This window comes from Acaromyces ingoldii (genome assembly GCF_003144295.1).
Source record: "Acaromyces ingoldii strain MCA 4198 unplaced genomic scaffold FA10scaffold_2, whole genome shotgun sequence".
Taxonomy (NCBI): Eukaryota; Fungi; Basidiomycota; class Exobasidiomycetes; order Exobasidiales; family Cryptobasidiaceae; genus Acaromyces; species Acaromyces ingoldii.
The window spans coordinates 2,161,016-2,172,781 of record NW_020290248.1 but is presented as its reverse complement, the minus strand read 5'-3'; the positions used below and the strand labels follow the sequence as shown (position 1 = coordinate 2,172,781).

General features: G+C 58.1%; 5 protein-coding genes across 5 annotated transcripts; 2 read left to right on the top strand and 3 right to left on the bottom strand.

The window, feature by feature from the left end:
• Nucleotides 1-393: 393 nt before the first annotated feature.
• Nucleotides 394-1,665, bottom strand: FA10DRAFT_292707 (hypothetical protein; the record flags this gene model as incomplete). Its single annotated transcript, XM_025524405.1, has 1 exon — nt 394-1,665. Exon 1 carries the CDS (start codon nt 1,273-1,275, stop codon nt 394-396), a length of 882 nt encoding a protein of 293 aa, XP_025379135.1. The 5' UTR covers nt 1,276-1,665.
• Nucleotides 1,666-1,828: 163 nt separating this feature from the next.
• FA10DRAFT_265754 (hypothetical protein) lies at nt 1,829-3,020 on the top strand. Its single transcript, XM_025521198.1, has one exon. It carries the CDS (start codon nt 2,057-2,059, stop codon nt 2,894-2,896), a length of 840 nt encoding a protein of 279 aa, XP_025379134.1. The 5' UTR covers nt 1,829-2,056; the 3' UTR covers nt 2,897-3,020.
• On the bottom strand, nt 2,851-4,585 carry FA10DRAFT_265753 (GroES-like protein). Its single transcript, XM_025521197.1, has 6 exons — nt 4,311-4,585; nt 3,865-4,238; nt 3,710-3,799; nt 3,343-3,647; nt 3,138-3,278; nt 2,851-3,075 (listed from the first exon to the last, which is right to left on the bottom strand). Exons 1-6 carry the CDS (start codon nt 4,487-4,489, stop codon nt 3,016-3,018), a joined length of 1,149 nt encoding a protein of 382 aa, XP_025379133.1. The 5' UTR covers nt 4,490-4,585; the 3' UTR covers nt 2,851-3,015.
• An 850-nt stretch (nt 4,586-5,435) lies between these two features.
• On the top strand, nt 5,436-6,294 carry FA10DRAFT_265750 (histone H3-like centromeric protein cse-4). The gene is made up of 5 exons (XM_025521196.1): nt 5,436-5,585; nt 5,646-5,878; nt 5,934-5,962; nt 6,035-6,047; nt 6,110-6,294. The coding sequence occupies exons 1-5, from the start codon at nt 5,522-5,524 to the stop codon at nt 6,191-6,193; spliced, it is 423 nt and encodes a 140-aa protein (XP_025379132.1). The 5' UTR covers nt 5,436-5,521; the 3' UTR covers nt 6,194-6,294.
• Nucleotides 6,295-6,355: 61 nt separating this feature from the next.
• FA10DRAFT_300492 (hypothetical protein) lies at nt 6,356-11,022 on the bottom strand. The gene is made up of 3 exons (XM_025524856.1): nt 10,905-11,022; nt 8,178-10,806; nt 6,356-8,104 (listed from the first exon to the last, which is right to left on the bottom strand). The coding sequence occupies exons 2-3, from the start codon at nt 10,698-10,700 to the stop codon at nt 6,476-6,478; spliced, it is 4,152 nt and encodes a 1,383-aa protein (XP_025379131.1). The 5' UTR covers nt 10,701-10,806; nt 10,905-11,022; the 3' UTR covers nt 6,356-6,475.
• Nucleotides 11,023-11,766: the final 744 nt, after the last annotated feature.

The window sequence follows — 11,766 nt, the reverse complement described above, 5'->3', positions numbered from 1 at the left end:
CACTGCCTACCACTGCCTACCACTGCCTACCACTGCCTACCACAAGTTTTCGAAAGCGCAATTACGGCGCGCAGTCGCGCCTCGTACTGCGCGCCCCGTGGTGTGTATTCGGAGTATTCGGTGCGCATTCGGTGCTTATGGTGCGCATTCGAAGAGTAGGTCGGCGCCCCGTCTAGAGTCGTCCATGTAAAGAAAGAGTGATTCGCATCATATTGATCTAGGGGAAACAATGTTACGTCTGCTCGCTTGATAACGAGGGAAGAGCAAGGAGTAGACCTCGCGAAGGCGAAGGCCCATCGAGCGGGATTACGCCTGCTCATTTCGAGAAAAGGGGGAAGAAGAAAGGGAAGAACCAGGGGAAGGCGAAGGCTTATCGAACAGGCTTTTGTCTGCTTACTCGGTGAAGGAGGAGAGCTGGGCCTTCGTGATGGGTTTGCGCGGGAACATCATGTCGGGGAAGCGCGTAGGCGAAGGCCCAGCGAGCAGATGATCCTCCTCTACATGCTTTGGGGAGCCGTAAGAATTAGTGACCTCAAGCATGGGCGAACCATGCGGGCTGTGAAAGCCGTGACTACTGATGAGGGCGTGCTCAGGCGAGCTTTGCGGGCTGTACTGTCCTTCCAGGTTGAGTAGTCCCTGCTTCTTTGCGTCCTCCGCCTTTTCCGCTTCGAGATGCTCTCCCAGGTTGGGGCGGTCGATGAGCAATTTACTGATGCGCTTCTTGTCCCAGTTCTGCAACAAAGCCGCGGTTTCATGTTCTCCGGGCGCATTGCTACGCTCGATCTCAATGTTGAAGGGCTCCTCATGCTCCTCAGGTTCCTCAGGCGGAGACTTCGCAGACAGAGATTTCGCAGACGAAGACTTCGCAGACTTTGCAGACTTAAACCTGAATGTCTTCCGCACCTTGTCCCACAACCTCGACGCTTTACTAGCTATTTTGACATGCAATTCTTTGGGGCGTGGTGTGCTGCCAGCGAGGAGCTCAGACCGACCCTTAGCCAGAAGTTTGCTTTCACCTTCACCGCTCATCATCCTTAGGTTATCCATGGATGATTTCCGAACCACGCCGGATTCTTCCGGTCCTGGATTACCGTTTTCATGTCCTCGGTGAAGAAGGGCTCGCTCCTGTGAGCGGGCCTCAGTGTTGCCGTTGCTCTGAGGCCCTGGTGGCATCGGCATCGCGGAAGTGGCGTGGAGGCTGCAGAGCGTGGAGAAGAGAAGGATGAGAACGACCAGAGCCAGCTGGCGATGAGCGCGAGTCGAGAGAGAGAGCATTGTGAAAGAAGAGGGAAAGGGGTGTGTGTGTGTCTGAAAGATTGAATCAGATGAGGAAGACCAGCTTCTTCGTGTCGTTCGCAGATGTAGAGGTGTAGAGAAGGCGGGAATAGTTACCTCAGTGATTGGCTTGCACGAGGAAGACCAGCTTCTTCGTCTTGTTGGTAGAGGTATAGGTGTAGAGAGAGGAGGAGGAAGGGCAAGCAAGTCTCCCTTTTATCCCTTCTAGAGGGCATAAGGCAATTGACAACAAGGGTGATGTCGAGATGGAAGGGGCTTCGTCTCTAGCTATTGACACATGTTGACGCACAATTCTCCGATGCCAGTCACTGTGGCCTACCACTAATTCTGAGGGCGCAAATGCAGCGCGCAGCAGCGCCCCGAGCTCGTGATGTGTATTCGGACGATTTGGTACGCATTCGGATTATTTCGTGTGTGTTCGAAGAGTTGATTGGCGCCCCGTCAAGATGCGTTGCTGTGCGTCAACATGCGTGAACAGCTAAAGACGAAGCCCCCTTCCGTCCCGGCATTACCCTTGTCATCACCTGTGCTTCACGCCCCTTAGAAGGGATAAAAGGGAGACTTGCTTGCCCTTCCTCATTTTCTCTCTACCCCTCCCACTACCAACAAGACGAAGAAGCTGGTCTTCCTCGTGCAAGCCAATCACTGAGGTCACTATTCCCGCCTTCTCTCTATAGCTTTACCTCTGCAAATAAAACGAAGAAGCTGGCCTTCCTCATCTGATTCAATCTTTCAAAACCCCCTCCCCATTTCTTTCACAATGCTCTCTCTCTCGACTCACGCGCACCGCCAGCTGGTTCTGGTTGTTCTCCTCCTGCTCTCCTCCACGCTCTGCAGCCTCCACGCCATTTCCGCGATGCCGATGCCACCAGGGCCTCAGAGCAACGGCAACACTGAGGCCCGCTCACAGGAGCGAGCCCTTCTTCACCGAGGACATGAAAATGGTAGTCCAGGACTACTAAGCGATTTGGCAGCATCCGGCGTTGACTGGAAGCCATCCGGCTATTTGAAGATGAGGAAATCTAACGACGAAAGTGATCATCCGGTTCAGGATCACTTGAAACCTCTCGGTGGCACCAAAGCAGGCCTCAATGTAGACCCAGCGTCGTCGTCGAAGAAATGGTGGAACAAGTGGCGGAACGCGGTAAAGTCAAAGCTTAAGTCAAAGTCTGACAACATTAGGATCGAACATAGCAACAGGCCCGGCCAACATGGTGCCGCACCTCTGTTGCACAACTGGGATCAGCAACAGCACCTGAAGCCGGAGCTAAAGCCGGAGCCAGAGCCGGAGCCAGAGCCGGAGTCAAAGCCGCATTCGCCGCAGCACCAAAGAACAAGCTTGAGCGATCTTCTCGAAGCCGAAAAGGTGTTTGACACCATTGACGAGGAATCACTCAACTTTGTAGGACAGCACACCCCGCATAATTCGCCCGAGCCTGAGTACACCATTAGTCACGGCTCTCACAGCTCACATAGTTCGCCCAAACTTAGGTTCACCAGTCGTCACAGCTCCTCAAAGCATAGAGGGGTAAATTGGGGGGAGGAGCATCCTCTGCTCGCTGGAACATTGCGTTCGCACTTCCCATTGGCGACGTATTAAGCAGACAAAGCCGCGATCGATGGGTCTTCGCCTTGGCCTGGTTCTACCCCTTCCTTTTCCCCTCATTTTTGAAATCAGCAGACATGGAAATGTCTTTCTCTAGATCAATGTGATACGTGTCACTCTTTGTTTACATGGACGACAAGCTTGCCTGAGTGGCCGGGCAGGGCATAGTCGGACTGTCCATGGTCAAAGATGAGCCAACGTGAAGATGGTAAGGGTTGAGAGAAGTTTGACCCACCATGAGCTTGTGAACATCCTTGAGATCGTAGGCCTTGGTCCGACATTCGACACCCTTCTCGGCGACGAGGTCGCACATTTCTTTCGTCAGCGACGCATCGCTGAGGAACGAGCCCTTGATAGTGATGTCCCTGAAGATGAGCTGGAAGCAAGCATCGTCCGTCAGCGCAGCTTCCATGACATGCAGAAGAGTAATTGGCGCTCACAGGGAAGAATGGCACAGGGATCGGATCCTGTGGCTGACCGACGACCATGAAGAGGCCGTGTTTCTTGGTCAATTCGAGTCCAAATTGGAAGGCTGGGATGGCGTCCGTCGTCACAATCACGGCGTCGACCTCGCCCCCGCATTGCTTAACGGCGCCTGCCATTGACGAAGCGTCCTTTACATCGACCTTAGAGCTGTTGAAAGTGACGTCCGGTGGATACTTGAGCGTACGGCACATCTCCAATGGCGGGTCACGACTGTCAATGAGCACGGTCTTGTAGCCGAGGCACTTTGCGAATTGCACGCCTATGTGCGACGGATCAGACCCGGACTCAGACTTGAAAGTACGGTACAAAGGAGTGACTCACCAAGATGACCCAAAGCCCCAGCACCGACAATAGCCACGGACTGTCCAGACGAGAGGTTGCAGCGCTTGATAGCTGCGTAGATGGTCGCGCCTGTTCATCATGAGGACAGGTGAGCAACGAAGAGAAGGTCTACAGAGGTTCACTGTGCAACCCACCTGCACACATAAGAGGAGCAGCAGTGTCAAAGGAGAGATTGTCAGGGAGCTGAATGCAAGACCGGATGTCCACGGCGACGAAGTCGGCCATGGCGCCATCGGTCGTCACGCCGCAGAAGGCGATCTCCGAGCAGAAGATAGACCTGTCGGACTTGCACTCGTCGCATTTGCCGCACGGATTGTTGGAAGTGAGGGAAGCGAGGCGGTCGCCCACCTTAAGGGAGCCATTTGGACCCAGACCCTTTGCTTCGCCTCGTTGGATCATGGCCTCGACTTCAGAACCCCACTGGACTACCTTCCCTGTCGGCTCGTGTGAGGGGACAAGTGGCAGGTCCTTTTGCATCATCTTGTCAAATTCGCCCCGGACAACCATCCTGGAGGGTTTGATGTTGCATAATGAGCACCAACAGGGCTCGAAGTTGGAGCCAGCCAGCCCATCCACTCACATCTCCGTGTGGCAATAGCCCGCCGTCATGGACTTGAGCAGGATCTGATATGGCTCAAGCTTGGGGAGTGGGAGATCCTCACGGTACGTGTACGGCGTCTTTTCTTCCTCGGGCGACTTGGCAAACTTTTCGAGGACGAGTCCCCTCATCTTTGAGGGTAGCGATGATGTGGCAGACATGGGAGCAAGATACGAGGTAGGTAGGATAGAGGGTTGAGATCGATGTCGTCCGACTTGCTGGGCACGGCATAGTGATGTGGAGAGGCTCTTCTGTGGAGGTCCAAGGAAGCCTCGCCAGTCACGCGAAGCGCTATAGTGAAGTGCGCCTCGCCTTTCGTCCCTTGGGTGATAGTACCATGCAAGTGACATAAGGGCAAATATTGAAAGCCCATTCGAAAGAACAGAGGGTAGAAGACTTCATTTGTGCACCGAAGTTCTCCCTTTTGACGCCGGCAATCGGTCGAGAGACTGGGCGGAACGAGGCTAGAGACGTTGTTAGAGAAGATCAAGGGTATAGTCATTGCTAAAGGGCACAAGAGAAAGAAAGAGCAGAGAAAAGAAAGAAGAGATGTAGGTATCGACGGCTGTCGACCGCAGTTCCATGTCCGGCCTCCGTCGAGCTCCATGTCTTGGGAGAGCCGAGAATCGGCTCATCCTCGAAGCACCGACGTCCCTCGGCTCCAGATGGGGCCGATTCGGCCGTTCATGTCATCCTCGCAAGAGAAAGGCCGACTCAGCAAAGCCACGATGAGACGAATCCCACCACGGCTTGGGGCATACAAGATACCGATAGGAGGAAAGGCATTCAGCCATTTTTCCTCCCTCGTGTCTCTTGAAGACGGGAACGCGAGCCTGAAACGGAGAAATGACCCAGGCCCGAACTTTTATGTCTGTGTGAGGGCTATGTCAGCGCCACATTCGCTCCTTTGTCCAAGCTGCAAGGACCAGATAGACGGCTTACCTTCGTGAAAATTGTTCGAAGAGAAGAAGAAGAACCAGTCGAGGGCGGCAGGTGTTTTAACGAAAATTTGCGCAGGCAGATTCATCTCCACGTGGGTTGAGCGCGCGAGCGTGCGCGCCCCTCTCACCTCTGAGTCGCGTCCTAAATGACACTCTTAAATAGACGCGACGGAGCTGTGCAAGGCTCTTCCTGTGAAACCGGCAGGGAACAAAGCTGACGAGAGGAGGAAGAGGAGAACAATCTCCACAACGATGGCACCACCGCAAGCGAGAAAGAGCATTCACAGGCACGGAGGCAAGGCCATTGCCTCAGGGAGTGAGTAAGACTGCTCTGCTACCCTGGAGCCTGACCTGTTGACCCCTCCTCATCCTGCAGATGGCGGCGATACGCCCAAGCGCAAGAAGCCCCGGTTCAGGCCAGGCACAGTCGCCCTGCGAGAGATCCGACACTATCAAAAGTCAACCGAGCTGCTCATTCAGAAGCTGCCGTTTGCGCGCGTGGTCCGGGAGGTGGCCCACGACTTTGTCACGAGCGTCTACCAGAGCGGCGGGGGCGCTGGGCTGAGGTGGCAGTCGAGTGCGATATTGGCACTGCAGGAGGCGACAGAAGTAGGTCTTGCCATGCAGCGTCCGTTCAGTATCACTTCTGACTCAGTGGGAACAGGCTTTCCTCGTCCATCTGTTTGAAGATGCGTGAGTGAACCTTTCTGTATGCGCTGAAGCGCCAATAGCTGACACTTCTTCGCTCCGCTCGGCCTCTGGCAGCAACCTCTGTGCAGTAAGCGTCTAGCTCGGCCCATCCTGCTTCTCCTCACATTCAGCTCACGTTCCTCTCTACAGATCCACGCAAAGCGAGTCACAATCATGAAGCGAGACATGGAGCTCGCGCGGCGCATCCGAGGCATCTGGGGTGGTCTCGGTTGATTCTCCCCGTTGTTTCTTCTTTCCCATATACCTCCTCCCCTTTGGTGACGACTTCCTCATCATGTACAGTACAGTAATTCATAGCATCGTCAAGAATTCCCTTTCTCTCTCAATGTCACCACACGATCGAGCGTCTTGAACAGGGAGATTGCTGTCCTTGGCAGCGCAATATTAGGGGAAGCGAAGACGAATGAGTAGTACAGTAAGGGTATCTGGTCTGGGGCTTCGACAATACTAAATCGGTGTATAAGGAGTAAAAAAAAGTGTCCATCGCTCCTCTCCTCATTGCTGCTGCTGACGAGGAGAGGGTGGATGATGAGAGGAAGGTGATCCTTGCCTCTCCAATTGTTGTTGTAATTGTTGTTGCTGTTGCTGCTGCTGCTGCTGGGGCGTGGGCGGAGGGGGTGTCGGCCAATTGGTAGGCCGAAGCAGGTAGTGGTTTTCAAAGAGGGAGCTCGCGCTCTCCCTGCGATCGATAGTCGGCTGTGCGCTCAGCTGCGAATGATGCTGGCTGCTCTTGCCGCGCGATGTCGACGAAGGCGACGAGGTGGAGCTGTCGGCTCCCTCATTGCTGCCACCGCTGCCACCACCGCCGCCACCACCGCCACCACCGCGAGTTGTGGGCACAGAGAGGGCCATCTCGGGGTCCAAGATTGACGACTCGCCTCCCGCAGAAAAACGTTCGTCATGGGTGGGCGAGATCCTCGATGGGCGCACCGTCAGGGTTGACGCGAGCGGCGGTCGCTGCGAGGTGGGCACAGCTAGAGCCTCTTCGACGTCGTCATCGACATTGAGAACCGTAGCCGAGAAACTCGCGAGTCTGGTCCGGAAGGCCGAGTCTGCGCTGTTGTCATTCTGCGACGGGACTCCTCTCTGCGCTGGTGGCACCTCAAATAGGGGAGGTGTGTGCTGACTGCCTTGCTCCTGCCTGGGGGTGGATACAGACGCACCAGCCGTAGCGTCGCCCGGGCGCCGTCTCTGCAGGAACAGATCGGAGAACTGCTCCTCGGTATCCTTGTCCGTGTTCCAGAGCTCGCGCACAGAGGGGCTCTTGCGGCTGTAGCTGCTGCTGTCCGACGAGGACGAGGTAGTGGTGGCGATGGTCTGGTCCGTGTTTCGCCGGAGCGAGACCACATCTGTCGGCTCCTCTTCCGTCGACGGCCGTTCTTGCTCGGCGGGCGTCGTTGTGGATGAGCCCGCAGCAAAGTACCCGGGCTTGCTCGACGTCGTGTCAAGCAATGGCGGCGTCATAAAGGCCACCGACGAGACAAAGTTTTCCAGGGCAGAGAAGGCTGGCGTGGTAAAGGGCTGCTGTTGGCCCTGCTGCCGTTGCCTTTGCTCCAGGTGCTCCCCAGCGGTTGGCACATCTTCGTTGCGACTCGAGGTGCTGGACCTCATCTTGCGAGGCGGTGGCGCCGGGAGCGACGTTCCAAAGGACGGCGCCACCGTGTACGATGAGCCCAGACCAGATCCCGGGAATGCCGAGGCCGTCGAGACTTGACCACCACGCCTGCTTCTGGTCTCCGAGGCACTTGGTGCGGGAAAGAGGCTAACGTCGTTCTGCGGAGGGGTGCTGAGAAGGTAGCTCTGCCTGTCGATTGCCTGCCTGCCTGCCACGCCCGTGTCCAGCTGAGGCGCTTCTTCATCACCGAGGTAGGGCCTTGGCGAGGAGTACGCGACGCCATATTGGCCCTTGCCACCGCTGCCGTCACCGCCACCACCACCACTGCCGCCACCACTGCCGCCACGACCACCACCACCGTGGAGAGTAGCGACGGGCATCTCGTCGCCCCTTCGGGCAATGATGAATGGCTCGTCGGAAACGAGCGTCCTGGTGTCCGCCTTGCTTTGGTCTGGCATAGCGCTGAGCCTGCGCGTCTGTGTGCTAATCGTGTTTGCTCTCGGCCGCGGCTGTCGTTGTCGAGCCTGTGTCAGTCAATGCATCATCGCAGCGCACACATACGTTCGGAGACTTAAAACTTACTTTGCCTGAGCGAGCCGAAAAGCAGCCGGCCTCGTCTCCCTGACTCCTCGTACGACCATGTTGTCCGCTGGTGGCCCCGCTCCCACCACCACCACCACCGCCGCCGCCGCAGACGGCGCTCTTTCTGAGAAAGGAAAAGCTGGTGGGCGCTGGCGACGTGAGCTCCTCTTCAAACCGCGTCCGCTTCTCCACGTCGACGGCCAAGTCCGGCGAGCTTTTCGCATAGCGAACCCGACGACGCTGGCCGTCAGCGTCGTCGGCCGCCGACTTGTTTGTTGCGGCGCCCAGCTGACTGCCGCCAGTCCTCATTTGGCGGCTGGGGTTCCTGCGCTTGTGCTCTGCGGTGCCAAAGCTCCTCTGGTGCTGCCGGCGCCATCGTTCCCTCTCCTCTTCGAGCGCCTGGCCCTGGGCAATGACGGTGGCCAAGTCTGGCGTGTCTGGCTCGTCCCACTCCTCTTCGCGGCCCGACGAGGGAGTGAGGTGGGGGGTGGGCAAGGGCGGAGCGTCAAAGAGGCTGCGCAGCGCTCTGCTCTGCCTCCGCTGCTCATTACCTCCCAGTGCGTCTAAAGACTCCGCCGGTGGCTCAGGAGGCATACGATGGTGGAACAGCGGTCGGTGATGACGGTCGCGCAGGCTCGAGTCTCGATCGGGGATGACGAGCGAGGAGGCGAGGACCTGCTGTGCGCGGACACGAGCGCGCATGTCTGGCGCACTCTTTGTATGCACCCGGTTTCGCTCCAGGCTCACGGCCTGCGGCTCGTGCGACTTTGGAGGAAACGCATACAAGGGTGTTTGCTGCTGCTGCTGCTGCTGCTTGAGCGATGGCTTAGGCATGAGCACGCGCTGGCAGCCATCCTTTGCTTCGAGGTAGCCGCTGTTGTCTGCGTCGTGCGCCTCGAGCTCGTCGAGGTGGAGCTGCTGCAGCAGGCGGTAGCTCCTGCTTGCCTGCTCGCGCTCCAGCTGGGCCGCCCTCTCCTGCGCAGAGAGCATCCTGGATCGCAGGGGTGCGCCGTTGGGGGAATCAAACGAGGTGCCGTCGCGCGGAGAGGAGCCAGGGATGGGCGACAGGACCGCCTTCTGGTCCTCGCCCGTCCTTTTTTCGAGCACCTTTGCCCACTGCGCTTCGTCGGCGTCTGCCATCTTGGATCTCCGCTCCTCTTCTCGCCACTGTCTCGACGACGACGACGACGACGACGGGGCGAGTTGGAGGCGTGCGGGCGTCTTTCCCTCGTGGAACGGGCGCGTGGGCTGCTGCTGCTGAGACGCCAACATCCGATTGGCCTCGTCTCTCGAGGACGGCCGTTGGGCGGCGGCGACGACGGACGGCTCTCTCAAGCTCGTCATGCTCGTGCTCGCACTGTGGCTCGTCCTGCCGCCAAAGGCAGACGAAGCGACGTCGCCGTCTGATGACGAGAGCGAGTTGCTGGTCGAATGCTGCTTGCTCAGGCTCTTGGACGCGGACGGTGCTTGCGGCGGCGGTGGCGGTGGCGGTGGCGGCGGCAGCGGCAGAGGCAGAGGCAGAGGCGCTGCTCGGTACTCGTGTGGCAGCATTGTCCTGCGCTTCGACGAGGATGTCGTCTCGCTGCCACCAGCGCGAAGGAGGGCAGGGAGGTAGGACTGGTGGGCAAACGAGGGCGTCTCGATGGGCTGGTCTCTGTGGGCGCTGTGGTCGTACGCGACGGGCAGACCAAAGCCCATGTTGGGCGTCGACCGTGGGGTGGGCACCGTGGGCACCGTCGCAACAGGGTTGGCTGCAGCAGGAGCCAAGGTGTTGGACGGCTGAGCAGCAGCGCCGCTTGGGGTAGACGAGAGTGGACCAGCGAGGTAGGTGCGCTCCTTGTTGCTGCGGTCGCCAGCGTCTCGCGAAGTGGGCCGCGATTGCGATGCGACGAGGCCCAGTCCGAGGACCGGCTGGGCCAACGACGGCGGCGTGGTCGCGGCCGACGAGCTGGCGTGCGCAAACGAGGAGCCGACCGAGGAGCGGAGGTGCGGCGCAAAGTGCGAGGTGGCGTACGAAGATGCCGGTGTGTTGATGGACGACGAAGGGGGTGGGGGCGAAATGGGCCCGCGATAGGGGATAAAGTCGCTGTCGTTGCTCTGTGAGCCGCTCATGCCTCGCAGCCTGCTAAACGTCCCACCCGAGCCCGAGTATCTCGCTGCTGCCGACTGCCTCCCCTTTGCGCCTCGTCCTGGGGATGAAGGCGACGAGGGCGCGTTGCTGAAGTGTTCGCTGTCAGGAAAGAAGGGCGATGCCCCTGACGGCGGCGGCAGCGGAGGCGGCGGCGGCGGCGGCGACTGCAGGCCTCGGTAGAGGGGCGACGCTGAAGACGGCGGCGAAGTGTCAAAGTGGGCAGCCGTGGCCGTGGCGCTCTTCTTGAGCTCCTTGGAGGACGACGACTTGCGCAGGGGATTGACCATGTTGGTCAGCCGGTTGCGCGGCAGTGTCGACGACGACGGCGACGACGACGACGACGTCGATGCCGCGGCCGCATTGGCTTGTGGCTGGGCAGCTATCGAGTGCATCTTTGGGTATCTCTATAGGGGCTCGCTTCCTCGTTGCTATGCGAAAGCGCTCATGGATGGGCGCGCGAGCGGGCAGGCGAGCGGGCAGACGGCGTGAGTGCTGAAGCTGATGAGTGCGCGCGAGAGAGAGAGAGAGAGCGCGTCAGAAGAGGATCTACAGGCCTGAGACACTAGTGGGCCACTAGGCATGGGCATCCAACTCACTCAAGACACGCCGCTTCCGACTCGAGATCTTGGGCCAGGGAAGCGGACGATGGGTGATGGACGAGCGGTGGCGGTGGACAATCCCGGCGACGTGCAATCACCGCTGGGTGAAAAGAAGTTCTAAAATAGGACGTAGGAGAAGGAGGGGGTTGGAAAAAATAAAATAAGAAGGCCGCGGCGGGGGTGGGTGGCGTCTATTCAAAAACAACAAACACGTCGATATGGCACACCCAATGAGCACGGGTTGAGGATGGAGCAGCAGCAGCAGCAGCAGCAGCAGCAGCACATCAACCTACCTCTCTCCATCTGCAGCAGCCCCTCCCTTTCCCGGCAACTTGCGAGAGGAGAACAGGGGCGGCAGAAATCGAACCGCTTCAATCGTACAGCAAGGCCCCCCCTAGCTTCTTTGGGCAAAGCGGTCCCTACACTAGTGTGTAGCTAGCTGCACACTGGCTAGCTCGAGGTGTCGACTAACTACGTAATGTATTATTGATATCATATATAGCCTATCAATAAATAAGAGCGGACTCCTTCCTAAAGGAGCCAATATTCAAGAAAGAATGGGAAATACTCGACAGTGACGGGACAAGTAGCCAAAACAAACAAACCGATGGCCTAGCCTGTCACATCTCCGCTCCGAAAGTAGCCGCAAAATGGTCATTATTGTACTGCACTACACGTACTGCACTATGCTGCACTCTACTACGTACTCATGCACTACTAGTAGTCGCAGCTTGAAATGTGACTTGGTATTCGGGCGGAAGCGCCGTGCATGGGATGCAGTCCTTCACTTGGCAGCGCCCAGGTGGGGGTGGACGAAACCCTTTGCAGGCAGACGAAAGCGGCTCCCCCCTTTTTCTCT

Bases quoted from the DNA above. Each gene is read 5' to 3' on its own strand.
- FA10DRAFT_265754 (XM_025521198.1), top strand. From the start codon at position 2,057: ATGCTCTCTCTCTCGACTCACGCGCACCGCCAGCTGGTTCTGGTTGTT.
- FA10DRAFT_265753 (XM_025521197.1), bottom strand. From the start codon at position 4,489: ATGTCTGCCACATCATCGCTACCCTCAAAGATGAGGGGACTCGTCCTC. The intron at 4,239-4,310 runs GTGAGTGGATGG...CAAACCCTCCAG, and splicing joins GGCTATTGCCACACGGAGAT to GATGGTTGTCCGGGGCGAAT. The intron at 3,279-3,342 runs GTGAGCGCCAAT...GCTTGCTTCCAG, and splicing joins TCCCTGTGCCATTCTTCCCT to CTCATCTTCAGGGACATCAC.
- FA10DRAFT_265750 (XM_025521196.1), top strand. From the start codon at position 5,522: ATGGCACCACCGCAAGCGAGAAAGAGCATTCACAGGCACGGAGGCAAG. The intron at 5,586-5,645 runs GTGAGTAAGACT...CTCATCCTGCAG, and splicing joins CAAGGCCATTGCCTCAGGGA to ATGGCGGCGATACGCCCAAG. The intron at 5,879-5,933 runs GTAGGTCTTGCC...CAGTGGGAACAG, and splicing joins CACTGCAGGAGGCGACAGAA to GCTTTCCTCGTCCATCTGTT.
- FA10DRAFT_300492 (XM_025524856.1), bottom strand. From the start codon at position 10,700: ATGCACTCGATAGCTGCCCAGCCACAAGCCAATGCGGCCGCGGCATCG. The intron at 8,105-8,177 runs GTAAGTTTTAAG...CGACAACGACAG, and splicing joins TTTCGGCTCGCTCAGGCAAA to CCGCGGCCGAGAGCAAACAC.